Source organism: Nipponia nippon, unplaced genomic scaffold (genome assembly GCF_047370975.1).
Source record: "Nipponia nippon isolate SJK-2023a ecotype South Korea unplaced genomic scaffold, ASM4737097v1 scaffold_3, whole genome shotgun sequence".
Lineage (NCBI taxonomy): Eukaryota > Metazoa > Chordata > Aves > Pelecaniformes > Threskiornithidae > Nipponia > Nipponia nippon.
Genome location: NW_028262347.1, coordinates 113,200,513 through 113,226,934, shown reverse-complemented (window position 1 = coordinate 113,226,934; position 26,422 = coordinate 113,200,513). Strand labels below are relative to the sequence as shown.

Here is a 26,422-nt window from a genome sequence, read left to right as displayed (position 1 = left end):
GTTGCTCTGGCTGGCATCAGCCTCCTCTTCAAGCTTTGGTATTTATCTTGTCCCTGTACAGCCCATCTGACAGCTTCAGCACAACAACCCTTTCTTCAGCAGCTCCTAGCAGAAAAGAGAGTGTTCTCAACTCACTGATTCCATTGACTTCTTTTCCTCCTTTTGCCTTTCAAGTTTTATCTTTACTGTATCTCTCTCCCTGACCCATACCTCTTTGTTCCTTGTCTGCCACTTACATTAGAACTCCATAAAGCATACTGGAATACAGTGTGTGCGAAAGACACTACAGGAAGTAAAGCTAGAATGTGCTACTAGTCAAATCAAAATACATTAAAGTTTATTGAGCTACCATGCAGTGCTTAAAATTATAGGTTTCCATCAAAAGTTTGTCTGAACAGCTTTTGTATAAGCTCATATATTTGCTTTATTCATTTGGAAATGGACAGCTGCACAAGAAGAATGTGAAGAACCGTCAGAAAAGAATTAAAGAGTTGGAGAAGTGCATCAGTTTAAAAGAGCAAGAAAACTACGAGCTCAGCCTGGAGCTGAAAGAAATGCTTGTCTCTGTTTCAGAAAGGAGGCATATCTTTGAGGCAGCCGGTGAGTCACAGTAATGCACTTTAAGTCACAAGCAAAAAACATTCAGAAAATATCTCCAAGGCTAGATGGTCCTGTTCTCTGTCAGCATCAGCGAAGGGGCAAGGAGCACCTGTTTATCCCTGTATGCGCACAATTAGCAGTGCCCTTTCTACCACAACGATTTAACATCGTTTACTTGAGAGCATACTTAGAGATTGTTGCTCTTGTAACCAAAGTTAATTGACTGAATTGCTGAAACTATTTAAGTCAAAATATTACAGTCATTACTACCTTCATTAGACAACATACTTTCATTCTTAGAACTGTTCAACCTACTTCTTTCCACCCATTCAAGGGAACAGAGGAAGTAACATGAAGCTGGAAAGAGTAGTCACTATTAGGAAAACTAGCAATCTTTCCACTAGTAAAAGAGTTAAGAGATTTTCAAAACAGTGGGTACTTGCTAGAAACTGAAGGAAGTATGCCCGGTGCCTTTTTGAAATTTTTTTGCTTTATTCAGTACTATAAAGACTCTTAAGCCCAACTGTGAGCCTTTTTTAAAATGCTTGCCTATTTTATACAGAACTTGGTATAACCTCGGGACAGGTCCAATATAAATATAGACTATGCATCCCCTACGAGTACAGGCTAACCCCGATATCTTGTTTTACGCAGACACACAGCACGTTTCCAAAAAGATTGCAAAGCAGCGTTACCGAGAGATTTTGAAGCAGAAACACCTACGGGGTCTTGTAAAGGAACAGGAAGAACACTTTGAAATTCTTCAGGCAGAAGTTGAAAGGCTGAGATCAAGAACATTCCCTGTTCTTTAAAAACCAGAGTCCAGGTAGATTTGTAATACCGTGGTCTTGTTTAAGAAAAAGAGCCTGGACATCTACCTTTTCTTCCTGAACTTTTCTTTCCACAAATGATTTCTTTTGTAATTTCTTTAAAAAAATAACTTCAGTTTGAAAGACACGTTTTTCTGCTTTGTACATTTTATACCTAGTCTTATCCCCATTATGTTTCAGTTCATGAGATGCGTTTCTGCTGTTTTGATTATATAAACCATATAGCTCATTACAGAAGACAAAGGGTACAAGAAATTGTAGAGCGCTAGAAGAACAGGTGTATTTGTATATCCTCAGTCTGTAATACGCAATTGTACAACATTTTGAAGGTGAAGTACTGCAAGAAATCCATGAATTTGTACCTGCTAAAATTCACGTCTGTGGCTTTGCCTTAATTTTGCTTTTTAAAATATATTTACACCTGTGATGGCGCAGGTGCCAGTGGCTGAGAAGATGAAGGTGTGCTTTGGCATGACCACGTGTGCTACTTGGCCCAGTCCTGAAAGCTGCTGCTGCTTACGACAGCATAATTACCCACAGCCACCAGTAGCTGTGGCTGCTGCCACTGGCAAAATCACAGGAAAACCAGGTTTGGAAGCATCTGGCCTCCTGAAATAGTTGCTGCTATCTCCCACCCCTTCCCATTGATATGCGGTCTATTCTCCTGCCAGATTTCTCCAAGACAGCTAAGATGAAGAACCCTTGATAAAATTAACCATTGCTGGAGTAGGATCTGCCTGCTCATGCATTCTCACCGATTTTTATTTCCCTCTTCCATGGTGTGTGGCAATTCTTCTTCTCCTTTCACAAATTCACATAAAATCTAAACTCATTCCATTATGAGAACATTAATAGCTTTGATACCTTAGTTTAACAAAATTCTACACTTGTAAGGAAAACTACTTCTGCTGTTATCTTCTACCCACCTCCTTTTTTATCATCTCTAACTGGGGTCTGTAAGGATTCTAATTACATCCCCGTTTTTCTTGCACGACTTTTTTCTTCCTGCTGAAACTTCCCTAGAAATAACAGGGCTCCAAATTCACCAAGGATCTCAGGGAAGAGAACCACCTCCTTCACCAGGCACTATCATCTTTTTTTATTAACCGAAAGAGGCAGAAGATATAGTGTTGTAGTATTCAAAATGTGATTAGCAATAAAGGTTGTTCTTCATTAATTCTCTGTGGACAGCAACATTCAGTATTCTTAAGAGCAAGTTGTGGGTACATATTTGTCTAGTGAGCCCTATCAGTGTTAAAAAGGCCTGTATGGTCTTTGATTTTCTTTCCCTTGAGATACATAAGAAATTACTCCCTTGTTAAGGAAACGCCACCTGTAAACAAAACAGTTACAGTACAACCAATAAGGAATGTGAGCACATATAAAACAATAGTCATAGCAGGGAAAGGTGTAGAGTAGTTAAGATTTATGTATTGTTATACTTGACGAGCAATGATTTTAAGTGAAACAGAAGCAGACAGAAGTCACCGCACTCCATGCATAGGCCATCATGAGAAAATAAGCAATTTCAAGTTAAGATAAAAAAAAAAACAAAACATTTAAAAAGGCAACATTTATTGGAGGATAAATGAAATGATGACGTTTTATTCAGCTTTATGATGCTGTATGTGAAGCACTCCCATTAGACAAGGCCTTGTTTTTCTTATTTATTTGAAGAGAGAAAACACTTTGGCTCTCACATGAAGTAGCAGAGTAGACAGATGTTGGTTGCAATTTTCTTGCCTTCCCTTCTATTATCTCAGGCTGTGGCAGAATGCTTAAGAGACAGCTTCCCTGAAGAAAACGGTCTGGACCAGTATCCGAAAATGAGTGCATTATGGCACATTTCCCTCAGTAATAAAGCTACTGAGAACATCTCATTGCAGCTTCAGAATATTACCAACATGAAAATTAGTTACCTTTACTTAACTCACAAAATGCTGTCGTTAGCTGACTGGCAGCCCGAAGACCTTTGTAAAATGGAGATGTATCTATGAACAAAGAACTGAACTCTTCCCCATCTGAACATAACAGAAATGACAATTAATTTGAGTTCATGATTTCAAGACAAGTAACCATGCAAAGACTAATCCAAGAATGGACTGCCTTCTACCTGTTAAAGTATGACTGGATTTCATTTTATTTTTATTAAGTAACTACTCACTGATCAAGTTATCAAGCCAGGTTTTCCAAAACAGCACGAGCTCAATCTTTTCTGCTAAGTAATGCCTTTTACAGTGCCTACTGTATCTAAGTACACAGCTTTACAAGTATCTTCTGAGAAAACCTCCTACCCTCAAAGCATAGAGTCCACTGTTTGTTCAACACTTCTTATTGATCAGAATTCATTCAGTCTTTTCTGCTTATGCCTGTGTGTAATTGAAAGCTTTGCACCTGTTGATTACACATCTACAAAATCTTCTTCTGTTCTGCTGTAGTGCAATAACTGGTCTTCTAATCCAAAAGTATCTATCAGCTGAGTGAGACTCACTTTCTTGCCATCTGCAGAAAAGGCTGACTGTAGTTCGTATAGCATCAGCTGTGTACTGCTTCTCCATTTCACTATCAAAGCCTGCAGTTCAGACAGGTTGTTCTGAAATTGGGACAAAACAAAACAACAATCTGTCATTTGCTGAAATGTGGGGGTTTTTGTTACCCTGCAGGTCTATTTTTATAAAATGCCTTAAACAATACACAAACACTACACAAAAAAAAAGTATCGTTGCTTAAATCAATAAATGAGGTAACTTAAATTAATTTATTTGATTAAATTAATTACATCAATAAATCAAATTAAATCAATAAATTGAAATCAATATGTTAAATCAATAAGTGACTATGAATTCTACTTCAAAGAATGACTTAAAACTGCTTTTCCAGAGGTTTGCCTCACCTTAGATCGGTACATCTTAACCAGTTTGAGCCTTCGAAGTAGTTCTTCCTTCTCTTGCACTTGTTTTACCAGCCTTACTTTTTCTTCCAGGGAATGTTGCTGACTAAGATCAGCCTGTAGCACAGAAGAATTCTCTGCTGATCCACAGAGATCATTTTCCTGTAAGGAACTTGTGAAACATGTATGTCCAGTGCCATTTCTTTCCAGGTTTTCAGAACCATCTTGTAATCTGGAACAATCTGTACTTGTCTTTGGCAGGCACCCTTTGTCAGCATCAGCACAGTCATCTTCTTCAGTGTCTATTTTGAGCCGCTTTGCCACTGTAAAATTAGTATTAAATGAACGTCTTGTTTTCCTTAACCGCTCCCTCAGAGCTGCACTCAGCGGCTAAAAAAATAAAGATAACAGAAAAAAAAACCCAGAATGATCAGAATAATCTAATCTTTGTGTCAAATTTCAAAGAACTGTTTGCCTTGGTTATTATTTACACAGAATGTGTCATATATGTAAAGATCATTGATTGTAAAGCCAGACTTCGTAGTTCTCACTATAGCTTTCACAAACATAAAGTTAACTTCTTCCTTTCACATGTGTTTGCACACACAGCTACAAGATCTGGAAAGATGTACCTCCATGTTTTTAAGGAGCAAATCCTGTGTTCCACTGAGGCAAGCCTACTCATCTAGTCTTTGTGCAGAAGATACACAGCATATTTCAACTTGGCTGATTTTATTCCATCATGTTCAATTTCCCCCTCTAGTTTAATGGAAATAAGGGATGGGGTTTTTTTGCTGTTCCATCCCACCACACATACACTTTCTGTACTAGCACTAGTATAAAACATCTGTATTCTACTTGAGAGTACCAGAAATGATCAGAATAATTTTGACTTGTTCATGCTTTGAGATCCTTCACTGATAAGCAGCTAAAAAATGATTCTTCTTCAAAAGAGGTTAATTTTATTTTTTTTTTAATAATCTGCGTCTAACATTTTAACTGTGATAATATACTGAAATATGGGAGAGAGGGATTAGTTAAGGAACACTTGCAAACTAGCCCTATCCTGCATAGGTCCAGATGCCGAGCGTGACAGCATCGCCATAACACAGGCTAGGATGGGCACCAAAGTAGACCTGAGCATTATGGAGAATATAAAAACTGAAAGCAGTGTACTTTGTTCAAGTGCAAGCAGAAGTCACAGAAAGTCATTCTGCATACACAGCAACCCAGAAAACCAGGATTTGAGAAAACTGTGAAAGATGACAGTGAAGATGACAACAACAACAAAAACCACCACAAATAGTATTTAAATTTATTACTATGGCATTTTGGATGTACTGCTCCATCACTTTGTATTCACAGCAAACATCTGCATGTTCAGAGCAAAGTATACCAAGCACATTCCTCACCTGGACAACCTTGTAGCTATAGGTATAAGCTACCTATCTTCAGCCTTCCAGCAAACACTATCGCAGTGACTTCCAACTACTTGATGATTTCACAAGCATTTTTATTACTGTGAAGAGTCACATTTATTGGAAAAACAAATAAGCTTTCATACCTGTTTCCCTGAACTAGTCCCCTGTGGAGCTGCTGTCCCAGAATCCTTTGGAGTATTGCACAAAGATGTCAATTTATCAAACACTGGTTCTTCCATCTCGAGATGGATAGCAGTTTCTGTTAAAAGACAGAATGAATTATGTATGGTGCCATTTTCACCTGATTATAATGAGCCGTGTGGCTGTAGAGATGAGTAAAAAGCTCTAATAAGAAATACTAAGGCTTATTTTCTAATTGTTAAGTTCAAAAAGACATCTGCATAAGTTACACAACTGTTCCACATGCTAAGTGGCATCTTGCTTTGTGAATGGCTTTTCTTCAAGAGGATGAATGACACTAACTGGTATAAAGTATCTTACTATGATTTTTTTTTTCCTCTCACTCATAAAGCTCTATGGAATTTTTTCTTAAAAAGATGAAAAATATTATAAAAAGTCTTACAGATATTCTCCAGTATATTTTTTTTTTTCAATCTGATATCCTCTTCCAAGTGTTAAAAAGGAGCAAGACAACTTATGAAGCACTCAAATCCATTATATTAAGCCTATAAATCCAAGGTCAGATCCTGCAACATCAGACTCATCAAAAAAAGCCCACTCCAAACAAACTGCATTTTCTTAACCTGAATGACCCTTACTGCTTGTCTAACTCAAAGGAATAATCCTTACTAAGCCAGGTTGTGAAGAACCAGTCCTTTCACATTTAACTGCATCTCAAGTAGTGATAAAGGGATTGTTGGGAGCCACAAGATTTTTACTGTCCACATGTATAAACAATTGATCTTTCCTATAAAACAAAATAATTGGGTCCCCAGGTCTGTGAAAATAATCCACTGTCTCATTTGATCCTTCTGGGGATGCTGCTTTGGAAAGTAATTACTGATACAAGTAGAATTTTAAAGTAAGCATCCCCAGTTGCTCAGAAAAGCACCTTAATTAAAATGATAAGTCATACCTCTCAGCAGGTACCAACTTCAATATGATTTGGCAATGTTGAACTTAGTTTAGCACTTGTGAACCACCTGCTAATCACCAAAATGCAGCTGGAAAATCATCAGCTACACCTCTGTTTACCTGCAAATTGCAATTAGGAGTTTCAAAACAGAAGCCTCTTAAAAACAAAATCCTGCAAACAAGTCACTAGGCAACACAAGACTGGCACAAGGGGCTTCCTCTTCAGAGGAACACACCAAAGCTTCAGCATGCCAAAGCCTTACTAACCCAGCAACCCTGGTCTTCCTGGCTCTGTGCCAAAGGACGCAGGTCCTCATTTATCTTACAAGTCAACATTTCCCGCCAGTTGTTCAAAATTCAACATATGGTATTCTATTTAAAAACACAAACAGATTTTAGTAAAGAAAGTCTAGTTAATCGGGTAATTTTAGCAATCTATCAATTAAACAGGAAACCCACAGCACCCATTAAATATAATGCAAGTTATCACTATTATTTCTTAATGTAAGCAAGAGCCTAGAAAAAGCTACATCACGTCTATGAATACAGTATGTCACAAATGTGTAACACATCTTACTAAGCAGCAAAATAAATTCAAGCCTAAGAGCTAGCTTCAACAGACTTGTTCAACTCTTTCAAAATAACAACTGTGACTCTCTGCCTTTACATTTTAATGCAGATTATGTGCCTTCAAATGACTATGACTACAGTGAACACTTTTTCCAGTGGTTCATTAATGCTGTTACTTTAGCTCTCTCTTTGGCAGCACATTCACATAGATCTCCTGCACCCTTAAATCCTTCCCCAAGGTCTCAGCCTAAGAATCCTTTACGCTTTCAAGCAGTGATGCTATTTATCACAGAGAAGAATAACTCTGTCTAGCAAGTAAGGAAAACTGGGGCCAGGAGGGGAAAAGACAATTTTGCACTTGAGTACTTACTTGATGTTGCACTTTGGCTAAGTCTCTGATGCTGCCTACCTCAGTCTGCCTGCTTATCGCTACAGTGTGTAACAGCATTCACTCCTTTTACGTTCTCCTCTCACCAACCGAAGGCTCTATTAACACTCAGTAACAATTTTTCCCGTAGCTACTTTTCCACCCTACAGAGAAGCAGAAAGAAGGCTGGGCAGCCCACAAGCAGAGCCACAGATCCGGGGAGCGCTTTCTGAGGTGATGCACCCCGGAGGGCCAAGAGGCACCCCAGAAACGGAGCACAGCAGAGACCCGCAGCGCAATCACAGTCTAAGCCAGAGGCTGCTCCCAGGCCGCGGAGCGGGATTGACCCCTCCCGGAGCACAGGGCCCCCAGCCCCTGCGAGGCCTAGCCCGCCCCTAGGAGCCCTCTGGGCCAGGACCCGGGCTGGGCGTCAAGGAAGGAGACAGCCCCGAGGGACGCTTTCCTCTCCCTCCTCTATACCAACACCGCTAAGCCGCGGGGAGCAGAACCGGCTCCCCTCAGAGAGCAGGGGAAGGGGCCGAGCGGAGCGAGCCTCACCCGCCTCAGCGCTTCAATTTCCCGCTTCCGGGGGAAAGGGGCGGGGCGAGCGGGCCGTCGGCAGGGCGCCTGCGCACGCCGCGGCGAGTGCCCAGGCCGCGCAGGCTGCTGTGCGCCTGCGCCCGGTGCGGGGCCGTGGTGCGGGCGGGCGCGCGAAGCTTGTGCCTGCGCTCGGGCGGGCGGTAAATGCGGGCCGGGCGGCGCGGCGCGTACGCACTTGTGTTGCAGCTGGGCGTGCTAGGCCATGCCGTGTCCCTCAGGCCAGCGTGGGCCTGCCGCCCCATGGCTGGGGTCTTGCCCAAGGCCGGGTGCCATCCCGCTGCGAGTGTCCCCACGCCAGGGAGGGGGGCTCCAGCCTCAAGTTAGGGCACTCCCCACCATGAGTGGCCGGGCAGGCCCAGGCCCAGCCTGTCGGCACAGCCAAGGGGACCACATCTCTCCACCTCAAGCCACCCGTCACCTCTACCTCAGGCACTGTCTCCTCACAGAAGGGGAAAAACTGTACCCGAGGAACGCACCGGGAGAAGCGTGATCTGAACAGCGCTGCCTTGGTTGTGAGAAAACAAGAAAGCAGTGAAAATGAAGAAACTTGACTGGAAAAACAGGCAGGTGGATTGTGACTGTGACAAGCGCCCAGCTGTAGTGGCAGTCATGCAGTTCAGAGTGGGATTGGAGAGTGCCCTGATGCTCAAAGGCGCTGCTGAAGCAAGTGTGATTTTCATTTCTCAGCAAACTTCCCTTCCGTGCCGCACACTGGGTTTCCCCACCTGGATTTATGTTTCTCAAAACAGATTTGTACAAAATATTTTTCCAGTAGAGCTGTCAGGACTGAGAAAATGAGCTGCCGAAGCCATAACGGCAATAGCTCCCAGCCTGCTGTGTGTAGATGATGTTTCAGTGGTTCCTCCAGCACTGTCCACAGCTGAACTGCTCCATGCTGTCTGTCAAGGCCTCACACAGGAGTGTTGCACGTGGAATACAGGCACCCACACGCTCTCGCTAGATCATGCCCTTGTGTAGCAGAAATGCATTAATTTCCTGCCTGGTTCCTCCTCACAACCACAGATGAGGATGCTCAATTTTCTCTTCACCTTGTGTAACTCCCCTCTGTATTGAGACAAGATACGCTCTTGCACTGAGAGGTGAGTAAGCAATGAATGTAGGTGTGATAATATGTTAGCAATCGCTATGCTTTTGACCATAAGTACACATAGATTCACTCACTTCAAATAGAATTTCACTGGGATGATAGCAATCTTTTTTTCCCTTACAGTAAAAAGTATCTAAGCATTCAAAGCCTATCTAGATGAAGTCACTTTGGGAAAACTGAGAACTTGGGGCCTTTTGATTACTCCTTGTATAGGAGTTGACTATCTATGGGTGAAATTGATTTAGAAATAATATTCTCAGTAGCAAATGTGGTTAGATTACGTGACTAAGTTGTATGATCAGTTATAACTGTCCAGCGAAACAACTCGCATGATGCCTCAGCTGTTGAGGCAGTTTGGAGGCATTTTTTAAACCTATCACTTTTTTTGTTGGGTTTTTTTTTAATACCAGCAGCTAATTTAATGTCATAATTTTATTTTTTAATATGTTAAAAATGGACTGCTGAGTGCAACAGTAAAAGTGCTAATAGAACTTCTGCTGCAAATTTATCAAGTGCGTTGGATCACAAATACACTGGAGCTTTGAGATGGCGTGTCTCCAAGTTCACAACATATTTCTTTCTGTTTCAGGGATGGTCCCTGCTTTAAATTACTCACGCTGTGTTGTACAGACATGTTAACAGTTGAGTTGCACAAGAACAACACAAAGTTTGAACTTTTAGATCATTTGCCAGCTGAGATTCCAGTAAGATTTTACAGGACATAACACAGGAAAAAGTCATCCTGTGCATTATCATTGCTACTTTATTAGAGCAACGCCCACGTGCCCCACCCCTAGTGAGGACTACAGTCTGCTTGAGACTGTGAATGTAGAAAGACGGTTCCACACATTGGGTTTATGAGTTTAATGTACTACACATAGAGTAGAGAAAAGGAAATACTATCATCAGGATTCACTGATGGGTAATCACTAGGAAGAGATCCTTTTCAGGTTGGTATTAAGTGTTTAGCTGTGTTTACCACGTTTACCTATTGGTTTACTTGGTGTTTACACATAGTACTGCAAAAACATGACTTGTCCAAGATCTGCCAGAAGGCCCCTGACAGAGTTGGAAACTAGAGTGTCATCAGTCACCATCCAGTGACTATCCAGTACTTTTATTGCAGAAACCCAATAGTGATGGATATTATTCTACCCGCAATTTAATGATGGCAAACAGGAGTCAGACTAAAACCTTCCGCTGAAAAGGTGCGCATCTGTTTCCCTTGAGAAAAAGAGATTATCCATGTGTTATTGATACTGGCATGTTTATGGCACGCTGTAGAGCATTTCTCATACTGTTCAGTTAAGCTCGCCAGTATGTGCACACAGCTAGCAAGTTCATTGCAGTACAATCTTTATTAAGCACTGTAATGCTATTGCTTGATTATGGTTTTTTATTCCTTTTGTGATCAGAATAGTTTGGAGTAAGCAAAATAAAATAAAAAATTGCATAGGAAATTGTGCACCAGGTAATAAAATTATTTGGCTCTATTTGCCGAACATATTGCTTCCCTTCAGAGAAACTTGTTTCCCCAAAGAACCAGAAGGAAAATGTGCTTCCTGGTTTTATTGTCTTTGGTGTTTCTGTGATGACATTTTAGTGATTGGATTTTATTTTTTTTCCGTTTACACCAGTTCGTCTGCACAATTGAAAGATATTCTCTATGTATCATCACTTTCATTAATCTTATATTACCAGAGAAGAACTAGGGCTCACACACCAGCGCTGACAGGACAAGAACATGTTATATTCCCCTATGGGCATCATCTGTAGTAGCAAAGCCAAAGTGGAGAGTAACAGTAAAGGGTACTGACTTTGGGTTTAGAGACTCCAGTTTGACCTTTATGGGTTCTTCTCTTCCAGAGTGCCAGGAGCATCACAAAACTTCCATTTAACAGCTTGAAGGGCACAACGACCAGGCCTTTTGTCCCTAAACATTGCCGATGAGTAACTGTGATGTTAGTCAACATACTAAGTCTTAAGGCACATACGCATTACCCCCTTCTCTCATTTTTCTGAAATCTGTTGATCTTGTTTAAAGCCAAATGATGTATCCTGACGCATAAAGTACACCCTGCACCATCTGCATATTTTCTCTTGCCTGAGGCAGGAGGGTGGAGTGTTTTTATGTGCTTAACCACTAACCGCTGCCGAAATTTTTAAAATCCTACCCACTTCAGCATGGGCCTAGGGCTGTGTTTTTGCTGGCTGCAACTCACTCCTCAGAAAAATGTTCTGACTTGCTTATAGCCATGTAAATATATCAAGGGAAGGGCTTAATAGACAAGATTCCTGGAGTAAAACCAGTTTGCTACAATAAAACCTGTCCTTGGGAGATAGATCCTGGTCTCATAACGGTGCAAGTGTCCAGTAATTACAGTGAAGTTACGGGAATGACATCAGCATGAAGCTAAAGCAAAAGTAAAATTTTTTTGCCTTTTCTGCTTTACATCTGGGGCTAGCTTAGACTATCCCTTATTTTTTACTCCAATTTTCATGTCTTGAAAAGAAAACCTGACATAATTTATTGTAGCTGAGAGGCACTGCAATTTGCCATTACAAAAGATAATGTAAGAGCCAGCTGAGACGAGCTTCCTAGTTCTCGCTGCTGCATGTGCAAATAACCAAGTGGGTGAGGCACAGTGCTAATAAAAGGGAGTGGCATAAGACTATCTTATTTTTGTGTCTGCTTGTGGGATTTTCTCTGACATAGTCATGCCAAAAATTACAGTTTGAAGTCTTTACGAGACTGTACCAGACAAAGGAAACAATAAACAGACCTTCAGTGTTCTTGTCTTTGCTGGAGAACTGATTGATCGTTATTTTAAGAAAATTCAAGCCTTTAAATCTAAGCCCTTGCCCAAACTAGTCCCTGGTACAGCTTTTGTCATCTGTGATGGTCTGAGCATATTTTTGTGTTAAAGGTATTTGGATTGTAGCGGAGCTTGAAGAGTCGTTTCATTTTCTCACATACTTAATACAAAAGTTCATTTCATGCTGTGCACGTGTAGCTCTTGGGTTGCTCACATTTATCTGTGCTACTGAAATTGGTGAAGCTGAAAAAGTGGACATGGTTTATTTGCTAGTGTGGACGAGCTGGTTTGAGGGCAGTTACCCATAGTCTGTAGGCCTTAGGTGGACCCAGTGAGCAGGTAAGCACAGATGGAGATGCACACCTTACCTTCTTCCTCGAGTCCTGGGGGTTTCACTTTTGCTCTGAGTGTAGACATGGGTGAGTAGTGTCCATCGTCACTTGAGCAGCATCACTGGTTATCATTTTGTTTTAGAACACATAGCCATTCTACCAAGCACACCTCCTTCCTTACCAAACTGCAGCATCAGCAAGCAGGATTTAAAAATACACTTCCTCCCTGGTATTAAGAAACAGATTAGGACATTTACCCGAGTCTAGAGAAAGCCTTATAAAATAAAAATTTAGAGGTCTTTTCCTAAGGATGAAATACGAATGTGGTGTTCATGGGAATTTTCCATCTCTGGATACTGCTGACAATAAAGTCACGTCTAGAGAGCTGAGGCATCAATGTGGCAATGTTGCCAGGCACTGACCACGCTTATGTTGCAAACCAGGCTCACAGGTTAATACACTCATGTGAGAGCTGGCTTAAAGCTCTCCCCTGTTTTCCTGGTCATATGGTTAGTAACTTACATAAGGTTTTAAGTGTGTATAATTGTTGTGATATGGGGGATATGTCTGTGTATTATTCCTGCAAACAAAATCACATGTCTAAGGACAGCTGCCTCAGGATTGTGAAGCAGGCAATTCACCAAGAATTGTGAACTCTCACTTTTTAATAAAAAGGTTGAAGCAAATTCTTTAAAAGCCAAAAGACTTAAGGTACTCACAGGCAATGGGAGCTCAATAAATACTTGCTTATCACCCATCCTCTCAAAATACTCAGCTATAGGGAAGGCAACAAGAATGTCTTCTGTGCCATTTCCTTTAGCAAGTAAAATGTGCAGTGAAGCTTTTTGACTTCTGCTAGTTTCTTGAGTGTAATATGCTCTTTATGCCAGTTATGGCTCATTTCAAAATGGATATTTCATTGTTTGTGAGCTGTATTGCTTTTGTTCCAATTATTTCCAAAGTAATTTCAGCGCAAATTTTCTATTCATGTACATATCTGAAATAACTGTATTTTGAGTCCCTTTCTGTACACAGGCATACAGAAGGAGCTTTACTGATGAGCGTGTAATATTTTCTTACAACCTCAATGGGTTGAAGTGATTATTCTTACATTATTTTTATCGTTCTCGTGTTGCCTTACAGCGGAAGGGCACCTTAGCCCTTGTGACATTTGAAGTCATTGAGAAAGTTCCTGGTGAACTGAAGGGAAGCAGAACTATGCTGTCCTGATGGCAGTTAGTAGAAGTGTGGCATATGGAGTGAGCTAACGGTATGATTTCATGTGGTGCTGAGATACTGGAATTACAGCTGACTGCATTAGCATAAGTGTTTCACACTGTGTTTAATGCGTGAGAAGGCAACCAGTCTCCCTCTCGACACATTAAGGAAACTGTGTTTTGAGTGAAGAACATTTGTCTTAAATGGAGTCCAGGAATGCTGAGCTGATGCTAAGTGAAGAAAGAAAATTCTTTGGTGAACCAGGTTAGCAAGTGCTACCCACTTTAACTGGGGAAGTTTTCCCATCGGTAGCCCACATAGCTTTGAGGTCGTGTCCTGGCATCAGTGATCTTCAGCACACATATCGATAGTCACTGAACAAGCTCTCTTCATCATCAGCTGCTTTGATGACAGCCGTGCCATACCGTTTCAAGTAACACTCCTGCAACTGGAAACCTCCCAATACATTCACAGCTGAAAGACGACTTATTCTGGTTTTGATGTTTTAAAGTTTAGTGCATTTTTTCCTGGAGTTAATTACAAGTATTTTATGGGTAACATATGCCAGAATAAGCTATTTCATCACTGTTAAATGCTTGGTGGTAACTCAACACATGGGTATGTATTGACAAGTTTTCTCTTGAAAGACTCCACAGGAGTTAGATCAGCAGATAGATCACCCTGGAATTTTAGCTAGCATATACCCTGCCTTTTCTTGAGTCTGTGAAACCAGGCATGACTAACCTGAAAACTGTCCACATTGATGTCTGGATGGGAAGTCCTATGTGGGATTTATTTTTCTAAGATCACCAGTGCATATATGGGTGCACCCTACTTAATCACGTGTGATACCTGGGTACAAAGAGTAATCAAGAATATCATCATCTACTCCATGCAGGTTTTTTTTGTTTGGTGACATCTTTCTTTTCCATTTCAGCGAGGAATTCTGGGTCAGATTTTTTTTTCTTTAAAGCAGGATTCTCACTTTCTAAAATCAAGCCTAGAAGCTGTTAAACTGCCTCTGGTCTAACACTTCCTTGTCCTAAGCTTTTCTCTCAACCCTGAAGAGACATGCTTTCTTACAAATATCGCTATAATGCAGGAACTACTACTACTTTGCATTACCAGTTAGCATACCTAGCTGTAACTGCTGATTTTCTAAAGATGTGTTTTAAAAAAAAAAAAAAAAGGACAGTAGGCAGAGGTTGGAAATGGCAAAGAGGAGGATCTCTTCTCCAGACAGAATGTTTGTGCCAGTGCCTGTTACTGGAAGGTCGTGGTGTTTTGCTGTTGCATTCTCAAGGAGTTTCAGGTTCCACTTAGAACAAATAAATAGCTCTCCTCACTGATCTCCAGCTTCTCAGTTACACCATCGGTACATCTTGCAGGTGAGAAGTACAAATATGTCTCCAAAGCCAACACTGGTGAGATGTTGAAAGTTGATGCAGGCTTGCAACATCAAACTCACTGCATATCACTGCTGGGAAAACTGCAAATGAAGGTGCTGCCCTTTCTGCTCAGTGCTACAGGCAATGTCCCTCAGTTCTGCCAATCTCATTATTCCAGATGTACTATGGAGTATTAATGGTCAAGCCTGCAGTCTAATTTTGACACCAGACAACAAACTTGAGGTACAGCTCTCTGGAGAGTCCACCAGGCAGTGGAGAAGTTGACCTCAAGAAGCTAAAGAATTCATACATTTTCCTTTTAGCATGAACCTGAGACCACCAAATATACATGGCCATGCATATTGCCAAATTTCAGAAGCAGGCCAGAGTGGTAAAGTCAGTCTGTGATGCATTCTTAAGACTTGGGTGTGTCACCAGGAGCATAGGAGCAATACCATTGAGGAAGAACAAAATAGTAAGGACATGGCCCATGTATATATCTTACACAGAAATATTTACTTTTCCTTTTCTAAGTAAACCTATGTGCAAGAACCGTCCTCAAAGGTACGATGGAGAAGTTGCAATGTTTATCATCCAAAATGTGGAGGATCAAGCCCCACACCCTGAAGTCATCGTGATAAACCCTATCGCTGCTATTAATTATTGCTGCACTTATTTTTGAAAGAGCAAAACCACATCGGCCAATTTCATCTTTAGCTTAGCTGATTTCATGCCATTGATGATTTTATATCAGCAACTAATTTCATTTAATTAATTTGCAAGAATTTTTTTCATCTGCATATTTTGGGTAGAAGAAAGGTAGGAAAAGTGGGGTAAGATTAAATGGTCCTCAAATGCTTTCTTTGTAGGAAGCAGCTAAGTGGGAGATGCAGCCTTCTTCAGTGTTTTGGCCTATTAAAGCCACTACTAGAATCAATGCAGCTGCAGTGTAAGATTCCCTTTACATTTATGCCCGACAGATGCAGCCATGTTCGCACTGATGCTGTGAGTGATTAAGCTGTGACTTAACGTTCATCATCTCAGGCAGAGGAATCCCAAGAGGTGGTCACCAAATCAGGAAGCTTCTTTCATGAAGAAATGGGTATGTGTTCAAATCAGAGCATCTTTAGAATATATTCCACAAATGAATGTTGACTGTGTTTTCCCAATGATGTTTTAAAAATGCAGATCCTAGGTAAAGTATTAAAAAATGCATTGAAGGGGTACTCGTAGCGTATTCTTTCTAATGCTTTAAAATACTGTTTGCAGTTGTCCCTAACAGTTTCTGAATACTTGACACAGAAATATTCTGTGAATATTTCACATGCACACAAGTACATAACAAACAATTCTCTTGTATTTGATCATATGCTTGTTTATTGCTAAGTTGTTTATATGTTGGGAGCTCTACATCCTGATTTTTTATTGTACACTTACTTGTATTGCTTCTAGATGCTGGTCTTTTTTCACTAGTTTGTTGTTGTTCGGTTGTGCAGACACTGTGCATTTGTTTTAGCAAAAGCTGAAGGATTCCACTGACACTGCAAATAGATACAGTGAAGTAAACAGAACAGAAGTAGGAGCATGTAATTCTAATAGCCCTTTAACATCAACCCAAGCATGGTTCACTGCCCTGCCTCCTGTGAGCTGATTGCTCTTGACTCTGGCAATTGCTTAGTCTCTGTTTCCATTCTGTTTTCTTCCCACTTGGTCTCTGTCTTCCTAAGTTTTCATTATAATATTTTGTGTGCATGTATTGGCTTGTTGATTTCTTTATGTTTTGCTTGATTGCATACGCTTGGCGTGCATTAGCTACCACAGATGCTCTTCTGTCTGCCACATTCTGTGTACTCAAATGGAGGGGATCGAACCTCTTTATTGATGAGGGTGGGGATATATGTGTGTGTCAATGTCTCAGTAAGCATTAGGTATTGGACATGGATGTTTATTGGCGAAAGAATTTGCTTCTAGACATATTAAGAACACCAGTTTCCAATACACACTGTTCATGCCTGCACTGTTAAGGAAATACCTTACAAAACTGTTAAGTTAAACACTGCCTGCTGGTCAGGTGGATGAGGTTCACAACAATTCGGCACTGGTTGTCCCTCACCAGCAAAATATGGTAGTTTTTACCTGCAGTTACAAGTTTAAAGACATTTGCAAAACTGCCAGATTGTTATTATCAAAACAGTAATTAACTGAAGTGTCATGCAATTAAACTAGACAGGCATGTGTTTGACAGCCTTGGGCAATGCTAGGAATGAAGTCCCTGGTTCAGCACAGTACTTAAATATGCATGTAGCTTTAAGCATGTGGGTAGTCCCCATGAAGGCCAGTGGTAGTTCTCGGTGATCAGAGGTCTAGGAAACTCAGTGTCTGAGGAAAGCTGCAGGAAGAGGAAAAGCTTAGTCTGCTGTCGAAAACCCTAATGGCATATATGACATACATAAAAGGTGGTGGCAAGAAAGGAGGTAAGTTACACTGAGAATGGAAGAGAGGAAGTGATCCTCAGCTGAAGCAGGAGATACTTGTTTTGGAACTTCAAGACATTTTCTAACAGCACTATGGTGAGATACAGACCAGATTACCTCGGGAGGCTCTGAAACCTCATGGAAATTTTTCAAAGTCTTTTAAAGAAAAATTTATCAAGAATAGTTAAGGTGGAGCTGGGTCTTGGGACAGAGAGATGGACGAGGTACCTAATTGAAGGCCTTTTCAGCCTTATTTTCTACAGTTGTATAATTTTATGTGCTTAAAATTACACATGTACATCAAAATAAACGTATAAAGACTCTCACAGCATTCTTCTTTATAGGCTTAGGCAAATATTATTCTGTCAAAAGGGGGAGCAGTGGATCAGTGTTCTTACTGGGCTCCCTGTCGGTACCTCATCTTTCCAAAAAACTGGGTTCAGTGAACTCAGTGTACAAAACTCCAGAAACTACACATACTTGCTAGCGAGGGTTCTTCACTTCCAATCACCATCTATACTGTGTTTTATCCATTATTTTTATCTTGCCATCGTACCTAAGAGAACGTTTTCCTTAGTACAGATTTTTAATACTGCGGTGGGGGGATAAATATTTTGCTCTGAACTCTTTAATTCATGCTGGAAACTAAAAACACGTTTAGGTGTTGTGGTTACAAAGTTGTCTGTCAGCTGAAGAGCTGACAACTTTAATCAGGGATGTTATTAAAGTAGAATCCAAAGAGCAGCTCCTTTGCAGACACTGGGTAAGGAAAGCAGCCACCATAACACGCATCTGGCAACCCTGTGATAACAATAAATATACCCAGAAAGACCCATGCCAGCAGGAACATCTGAAATACATGAGCCCAGGATGCCTTGATTTTAATAAGAGAAGGCTGTGTGTTATCACAGGTCTCACAAGCTGAACTTCTGATGGAAGCAAATTAATGAGAATCTGAATTGCTGTGAAATGAAAAGTTTGAATAACAACTAAGTTTCCAGCCAGTCATCTTGCTGAGAAGAAATGACACACAACAGACCTGGCTTTTGGGAAAGGCAATACTTTTGTGCTTTGGATAAGAAACAGGATTTTTCAAGCAGAGACATGAAAATAGAGATGGGCACAGTCAGAAGGTTCAGAGCCAAGTCAGAAAAACTGCCAGAAACTGGAAGCAGAGGCAATTTAAATAGCTTGGACCCAAGTTTTGAGTGTTCACTTGCAAGTGTCTTACTCAGAACTATTTAAAAAATAATCTGCTAGTATGAAGTCGGTGTTCAAGCCCTGGTATAAGCAAGACACTGAAAATAAAAGCTTACTTTTTCCCCAGGGTTCTGCCCTACCAGCTGAGCAGTTGGAGCGCAGTGTACTTGCCATCATGCCACCATTTCTGTTCCTACTTTTGACTTTAAATACCTTCTTGGCTCTGGAGAAAAGCTGGTTTGTAAAATGAGATCCTCTTGCAGGCAACATGTGAAGGAGTGGTAGAATCACTGATGGCCATTACTGGGGAGAGGAAGGAGTATAAGAGTAACTCTGAGCCTAGGAGCCAGATTACATAGAGGCTTTCCCAGTAAAGCCAGCTACTGCTCATTATCTTTCTCTGAATATTCCTTGTTTACATCTTTGTTCTTTTATTCATTGCAACTGAAATTGTAATACTCACCTTTTGCAAAAATGGTGAGCTGTTCCAGGAGAAACCCCACTGTGCAAAGCAGTGTGACCCTAGCCAGCTTAGGATCACCTTTTCTTTGTAACCATCAGGAGAAATGTGTGAAAGAAGTCAGCAGTTAAAATGAAGAAGCATTCCTGCCTAGCTCCATAGAAATACGAGTCCTGCTGAAAACAAAAACGTCCCAATCAATCAGCTCTGGGATATTGGAGAGCTGGCCCTACAGTTGTCACCTTAACGTTGTCATTTTGATTGTAACAATGAGCTACAGATCAATTAGATGAATTGTGATAGATGCAGCAACTGGAGACATCTGGGTTCTAACTGTGCATGAACTAACTGTAAGACCATCATGCATGAAAGAGCTGCATGACTTCTGTAGAAATTAGTATTATTATTACTATATTTATTACTACTACACCAATAAACATGGGTAGATATTCCACAGACTGCATTGTACCTCTGTGTCCTTATGAAGCAGAAATAAATAATATCAAAGGGCCAGAGACCCACACTAATCCGTTCTGTTCTCTTCTAGGTCACAAATCTTCTCTTTGTTTATCCTTCAACAAACAGTTTTTGGTTGGAATTAGTGTATCATTTGTGATTTTGTATGGCAAAGGTGTTTCTGGCTAGAGATTTGCTTGCAGAAGCATAATCTCTAATGAAAAGTGAGAAACTTGGAGAGGTGTGAGGGAATGGAAGCATACAGAAGATAACCACGAATGGAATACTGCTTTTAACCCACATAAGAAGAAAGCTGCAAACTAAAAGATGTTTTAGATTAAAGAACAGTGAGGGATCGTAAAACAGATTGAAAAACACTTGTTAATGAGCTGTCAGCTATGATTTTTGACTTCTATATTCTTGCTCAAATATTTATTCTCATTCTAACGATTGATAAATGGTGTGTCTCTAATAGTCCGTAACTCCAACCACAGTTTCCAGCTTTTATGTATGTCTGTTCATAATTAACTCGGAGTCAAGGCAAAACAGAATGTGTGGGGACTGGCTTATTTTAACCCTTGCATCTGTTTTTTCCGAACGGTTTCTGAAAAGAAATGTTCAGCCTATGTTGTGACTGTTCCCGGTGGGTCTGGTCTGTTGTTCTGTCTCTGTGGGAACATTTGAATGGTCAGGAAGTCTGTGCCAGGGTGTCAGATGTAGATGTGAAACTTGATCAAGATTGCTGAAGTTTTGGCATATCAAAATAGAAGGAAGTCCACAAATGCTATAATTAATTTCAACACAACAAGATACAGATGAAAGGCACTGTGAAAGAGATAAATAATGAGTATTTGTAAAAATCCATATATAACAACAGAATTTGAGAAAGATAGACCTTGTACTTTTTGGCCAAGATCTTAAAAAAAAAATATCCCAGTGTGGAACAAAGTTGGCTGCCAATTTCAGTCTGTGCCAGCTTCTCATGAACAGAGCGAAGATCTGTATTACCTCCAGGATAACCACCACTGAGCGGGCAGCATGCTGTGGACACTTTACTCTCTCCAAACCTTTTCAATGACCAGGCTGAACAAAGAAAGACCACTATGCTTCCTGCAAAGGTGATATAAAGGCGTCTTTCTGTAAACAACCGGTTCACCTTGAAAGTCATGATAAAAGTATGTTCTAGACAGGGACACCTATAACTTCCCTATTGAAGGAGATGTTAGCAAACTGACTCAGCTTCAGATCTGCTGAACAGTACGACTCCTTTAATGTCTGTTTTTGATGTGTTCTTGTGGGGTCAAGGGTCACTTATCATGCCCTGCTATGGCATTTGTAGCTCTTATTACTCATGACAGATAGTTTAAAACTTGTTGACTTCGTTGCCCTATAAAGTGCATCTATCATTATCTTTGTTGAAGGGTTGAAAGTCAGGCATGTAATCACTCAGTCCATCCACCCTATTCCATTTCCTAAAAACCTGATTGATGAATTTGAAATGGCTTAAGATTTTCATCATATGGATTAAAGACACATAATTAGGAGGAGAAAGATACTGTACTGGTACGCAAGTGATTTAGAACCTGTGACCAAATGCATCACAGCCTAATTTGATGTCTTCCACCGTGAGCCTCCCATCCCTCTGTTGAGGACAAAAGCATTTGCCCTCCCTTCAGATCTGTAGATCAAAGCTTCTGTGGATGCAGTATTGAAATCAGGTTATGGTCTTCTGGGTTGTATCGCTTTAAAGAACTTCGGTCAGAGTTCTCTTTTTTTATTCAAGGTGCAATAAAAATGAAGTATTTTTCTCACCCTCTCACCTGTTCTCCCTGCATCCTTGCCATAGGCCCTGTGTGCAGTATAGAATGTAGCAGCTTTGGACTTTATGACTTCTTTGCTTACCGAAAACAGCATTTAAAAAAAAAAAGGTTTTATAACTGTTGTATCAGTTTTTTATTCTGGACTCAGCTTTTTATTGGTGCTATAAACTACATACTTCTTATTTGCAACAATCCAGTTCTTCATTTTATCAGTATTTACTGAGCAGAAAAGATTTGGTGGGGGGGGACACACATGAGTTAGAAAAGGTGTACATAGTAGCCTACAAAACACATATTTAAATTGATACTGTAACCAGTGTAATAGCTGCCATTTCTGGATGAATGACTGTTACTTCTATCATGAATAAATGCTTATCAAAACAGGTGTTATGCACAACTTACCCCCTCGGTATAGACCTGATGGCGCATTTGCTTGTCTCAAGGGAGTGAATGTCCTTCCAGCAAAACTCAGTGAGGATGGTGATTTTTTTTTTGGAAAAAATAGTCAGGAAAGCTAAAAATCTTAGCACTTGTGAATTAAAGCTTCAGCTATTAAATCAAGGAGTAGAAACAAGGCACTGTAACTTAAATGAGCAGTTCCATTTTGTAAATAAAGAGTAGCTCAAGACACAGTTGAAGTAAAAAGAGAAGATGAGGAAAATTTGTGAAAGGAGTAGAAAGAGGACAGTTAATACCTGTGTATTGAAGAGGATACTTAGCAGTTCTTGAAGAAGGGAAGAGAGAAAAAAGTGATGTAGGCATAATTTCGGTTATGTAGGAGAATGTTTCCAAAGAAGGGACAACTCTGAAGAAGCTTACTAGCTCTCAATGAGATTAACTCATTCTTTACTTCAGTAATTTTTACAGTGTGAGAGAGAAGCGTCTCCAAGGCAGTCTCCAGCCTCAGTACTGAGAACATGTACAAACCTTCCAGCTGCCACGTGAGGTGTGTTCTGGAGAGCGATTTTACCAGGAGTCTCGTGTCTCATCTTGTGCTTGCAGTCCTGCAGGAGATCAGCAGTCTTCCAGCCATGTATATCGGATAATAATATTTTATGCCTCTGGAATGTATCCTCTCATAAAGGAGTGCCATTTAAATTGGGGCTTTGCAAGCCTGCACATGGCAGGTAAGGCTGTGTGCCCCAGGAAAAGCAGGTGCAGCATGACAGAAGCCAGGAGGAAGGATTCAAGCCTTTCTGAGGACCAGTTCAGCAAATAAATAGAAGTAGACATAGGAATTAAAAACAGTTGCACACGCCATCTTGCCACAAGCAGTTATAGCAAGTGGTATGATGTCGCCTTCAGAACCAAAATAAGATCCAGATTGCTCCTTTGTAGTGTGTGGTGCTAATCCAGATCTAAACAAATGCAGCAGAAACAAGCACAATCCAGCTTTATACTAATGGAAACCAGTCTCTTGATTTAAAACTCATTTGCAATACTCAGATAAGGATATGTTTGGAAATTGATTTATGGTTGTGAAGCACCCAGGAGAACAAAAAGCTGATGTAAGCTGAAATGCCATCCTTGATAACACCACCAATCTTTACTCTGATAAATGCCAATCCGTGATAAATCCCTAATGATCAGTGGTAATAAGAGCATGTTCCCCTAGAGGGAACGCCTTAGTAGCCCAGCAGGGACTTTTCATTCTGTTGTTTACTTTGGCCGTGAAAATGAGCACCACCCTGAAATGCTTGAGCGCCTAATCATAGGAAGTACCTTCCTAGGGAAGAAGAAGTAGGATCATGGTGCTGTATAAGTTGACAGGGACCATCTCTGGAACAGAAATCTTGTAGAATTCTGTAGTCTTCCATTCAAAGCCTGACTCAGGAAATTCACTGAATGGCCTCAGTCTTCATCATGCACGGGCCTGGGGGATAGTCAGAACTTCCGAGGAGATACAGAGCATAGCTGTTCTAACATGTTTGTACAAAACCACTTTTTTTCCCCTCAGAAACATTGCTACCTAAACTTGACAGTTCCCCCAGAAATCTTATTATTTTAAAGGAAACATTTTCTGAAAGCTCCTTCAGCCCAGGACAGACTTGTCTGATCATAGGGTTAGAGAGAACAATGTGAAAATCACAGGTTTAAGTCACTATACAGGTGTTTGCCTACTCCAAGTGAATATATTCACCACTGGGCTGGCCTTCTCTTGCTTCTCCACAAAAAATCGAAATGCCTTGATTTCGGTTTGACACGGATTTCAAACTAAGGGGAGACTCTTACCCCATCAGTATTAATACAGTGCCAGACAGTATCTGCTGCATCATTTGATCTCATGAGAGTTTAAATATGAAGACAGAAACTCGGAGAGATGAGTTACTACTCTTGAATCTTAGCTATGTAAACCTGACAGAACTGAGTGAAAAATCAAGCCTCATGATTGTACATGAAATGTGTGTTTTCAAAATGTTTTTATTTGCCTGTTAAAGGGGTGGAAATATGGATAGAAAAGCTTTGTGCTTTCACCCACCCTATACTATAAAGATGATCCCAGAAAAATGTTATGTGGGAACAATGTCCAAGTGTTACCACTGTTCATATCTGGAAAATCAGCTGTCTTATGGTTGTCTTATCATTTCTGGGTATAGATTGTACCAGCCTCGTTTAACAGTGACTTCCTTCCAGTTCTGCCTAGAACCAGACTACAGCTTGAAAAAGTTAGCAAAGAGGGTTCACAAATGGGATCTATTTAAACAATCATTTTTGGAAGAAATGCATGATTTTCTTTGTTTAATTCTTAGTGGGAGGGATTTTCATTTTATATTACAAAAATCAAAAAGAAATGTTGAAAAATGTTCTAAAAAGCTTTGAATTTATTTTCTTGAAACCATTTACTTTGGGAAAACCTGTATTCCCAATGATTCTTCTTACTGCCCTGGAAAAAAAAGAGGAAAGGAGCAAAAAGAGCTTTTCAACTTTTTGTCATTTTCAAACTCTGTTGGAAACAAAAATAATTTTTTCTTGTAAATTTTTCTATGAAAGTGGTGTGAAAAACAAACCTGATGGAGAATTTTCAGCAAGCTAATGATTTTGTGCCATTATTTATTTCCTCTGTTGTAAACAATGAAGAAACTATCCTGGTTCTGAATCTGTCTTTTCCCCTTCTCCTAACTGCCACATACTCTTCAGGAAAAACCCGTCCCTCTTTAAGCCACACAAGATCTGCGATAAAGTTGCTGGAGTAGAAAACTAGGTTTGGCCCACTGTATTCAATGTCCTTTTCTTTTCTAATTGAAACTTACAACAAAGCAGTTTCATGATCAACATACACATGTGCACAGACATGCCAACAAACACAGATACCCCATCCAGGGAATGCAAAAAGCCTGTTGCGTGCAAACATAAAAACTGAAAAGCTCAAAAACTTGATTTGGCTATTTTTTTAAATGTTTTAAATGTTTTATGGCAGACTGGTATGCCATATAGATGGGGCACAGTAAAGATCTGTGTTAATAAAATAGACTGAGTTTGAATGATCATTTACTTTCTACCCTGAATCCAAAATCGCTAGGTACTTTCCATGTGCTAGGAAAGATCCTTGCAGAAGGGATCAAACCATACGTAGTATACATTGTTGTGCTGTATGTTCTGTGCTTTTAACATGTTTTCTCTGATCTGATACAATAGTTTCCAGCCTTTTTCAACTTGCAGACTTCTAAAGATTTTTAAAGGCAGGGGAAAATCCCTCCATTGTATACTAAAATAATTTGGCAATGTGCTTGTTTTACTTACCACAGGTTCCTCAGAAAATCTGTGGTTGAAAATGGTGGGTGAAATGTACTTCATCTGCAATGGGCCCCAAATTGTCAGGTTACAAAACAGAAAAATGAACCTATTGAATATACATTTAAAATCTCCTTATATCTCAATTCTTTTTTTCCCTGGGTGATCATTTGCTTCTATGCTAAATCAGAATCCCTGATAATTAAAGCATGTTCTCCTGGTGACCTGCAAAGCTGTATCATTGATAAATTTGTTAGAAGACGTGCTCATTGTCCTTGCTTCTGTTGCTGGGGATCCCTTGCCCAGAATCAGGAGCTCTGCTGTCTGAGACGCTGCGCATGGCACTCTACGCTTTATTGACATGAGTCTCTCAGGAAGCTCCCTTTTTCTCTTGCACCTGGTAGGGCGATAGAGGGTCTACGTACACTGCAACCACCACCTCAAGAGTGAGTATAAACCTGCCACATCCATTAAGTCATTGACTTTCACTCCACGTACTTGGTTTTGTCTTGGTCTAGGAAACCAGTGATTTGAGTTCATTGTGTCAACACAGCATTTAGGACAGGCTAAGTTCTGGAGAAGGTACACTGCAAAATCCCTTGCATATTGGTTAGAAAACCTTCTAGGGATGGCTGCTAGGCTTTTTGGGATATGTGAAAAGTAGTGACACCTGCTTATGTTTAACTGTGCATGCTAGAGCAATCCGGACTGCATGGGCAGTGTTGGCCACTGCTGATGCTCTGGGCCTGCCCCCAAGCTGCTCTGGAGCTCAGGCTAATGCTCTCTCTTAGCACAAGCTTGTGTGTAAACAGTGAAAACAAAGTTAGATCTTGACAATATAGATATGGCTAGAGAGCTTGGGGATGGGATACAGAAGATGTACCACAAACAGTATGGACTCAGTTGCAGTTCAGCTCTCCCCGCAGCAACAGTTCTTGTGCTTTCTTCGCTTACTGTCCCTGCAGTGATCCGCAGTGTTTGGCCAGGTTCCTTGGGCTGGGTATGAGTTGTGCTCATATGCTCAAATGGGCTTTATGCACAATCT

At 40.5% G+C, this 26,422-nt stretch overlaps 2 protein-coding genes across 8 annotated transcripts in view; one reads left to right on the top strand and one right to left on the bottom strand.

The window, feature by feature from the left end:
• Window positions 1–1,944, top strand: part of CFAP43 (cilia and flagella associated protein 43) — a 49,791-nt gene extending 47,847 nt beyond the window's left edge. The window contains exons 38-39 of the mRNA XM_087766871.1: window positions 447–600; window positions 1,255–1,944. Of these exons, the coding sequence (XP_087622997.1) occupies window positions 447–600; window positions 1,255–1,412 (312 nt within the window). The 3' untranslated portion in view covers window positions 1,413–1,944. The remainder of the gene's footprint in view (window positions 1–446; window positions 601–1,254) is intronic.
• Window positions 1,945–2,988: 1,044 nt separating this feature from the next.
• Window positions 2,989–8,377, bottom strand: SFR1 (SWI5 dependent homologous recombination repair protein 1). Of its 7 annotated transcripts, XM_087766121.1 has the most exons (6): window positions 7,777–8,320; window positions 7,104–7,208; window positions 6,838–6,956; window positions 5,885–6,000; window positions 4,324–4,710; window positions 2,989–4,023 (listed from the first exon to the last, which is right to left on the bottom strand). In XM_087766121.1, the coding sequence occupies exons 4-6, from the start codon at window positions 5,978–5,980 to the stop codon at window positions 3,832–3,834; spliced, it is 675 nt and encodes a 224-aa protein (XP_087622247.1). In that variant the 5' UTR covers window positions 5,981–6,000; window positions 6,838–6,956; window positions 7,104–7,208; window positions 7,777–8,320; the 3' UTR covers window positions 2,989–3,831. The 7 variants fall into 7 exon arrangements, with proteins under 7 accessions (XP_087622247.1, XP_087622246.1, XP_087622252.1 ...); XM_087766120.1 differs by lacking the exons at window positions 6,838–6,956; window positions 7,104–7,208 and adding an exon at window positions 8,332–8,373 and having other exon boundaries at window positions 7,777–7,937; XM_087766126.1 differs by lacking the exons at window positions 6,838–6,956; window positions 7,104–7,208 and adding an exon at window positions 8,332–8,363 and having other exon boundaries at window positions 7,816–7,937.
• Between the last annotated feature and the right edge of the window lie 18,045 nt (window positions 8,378–26,422).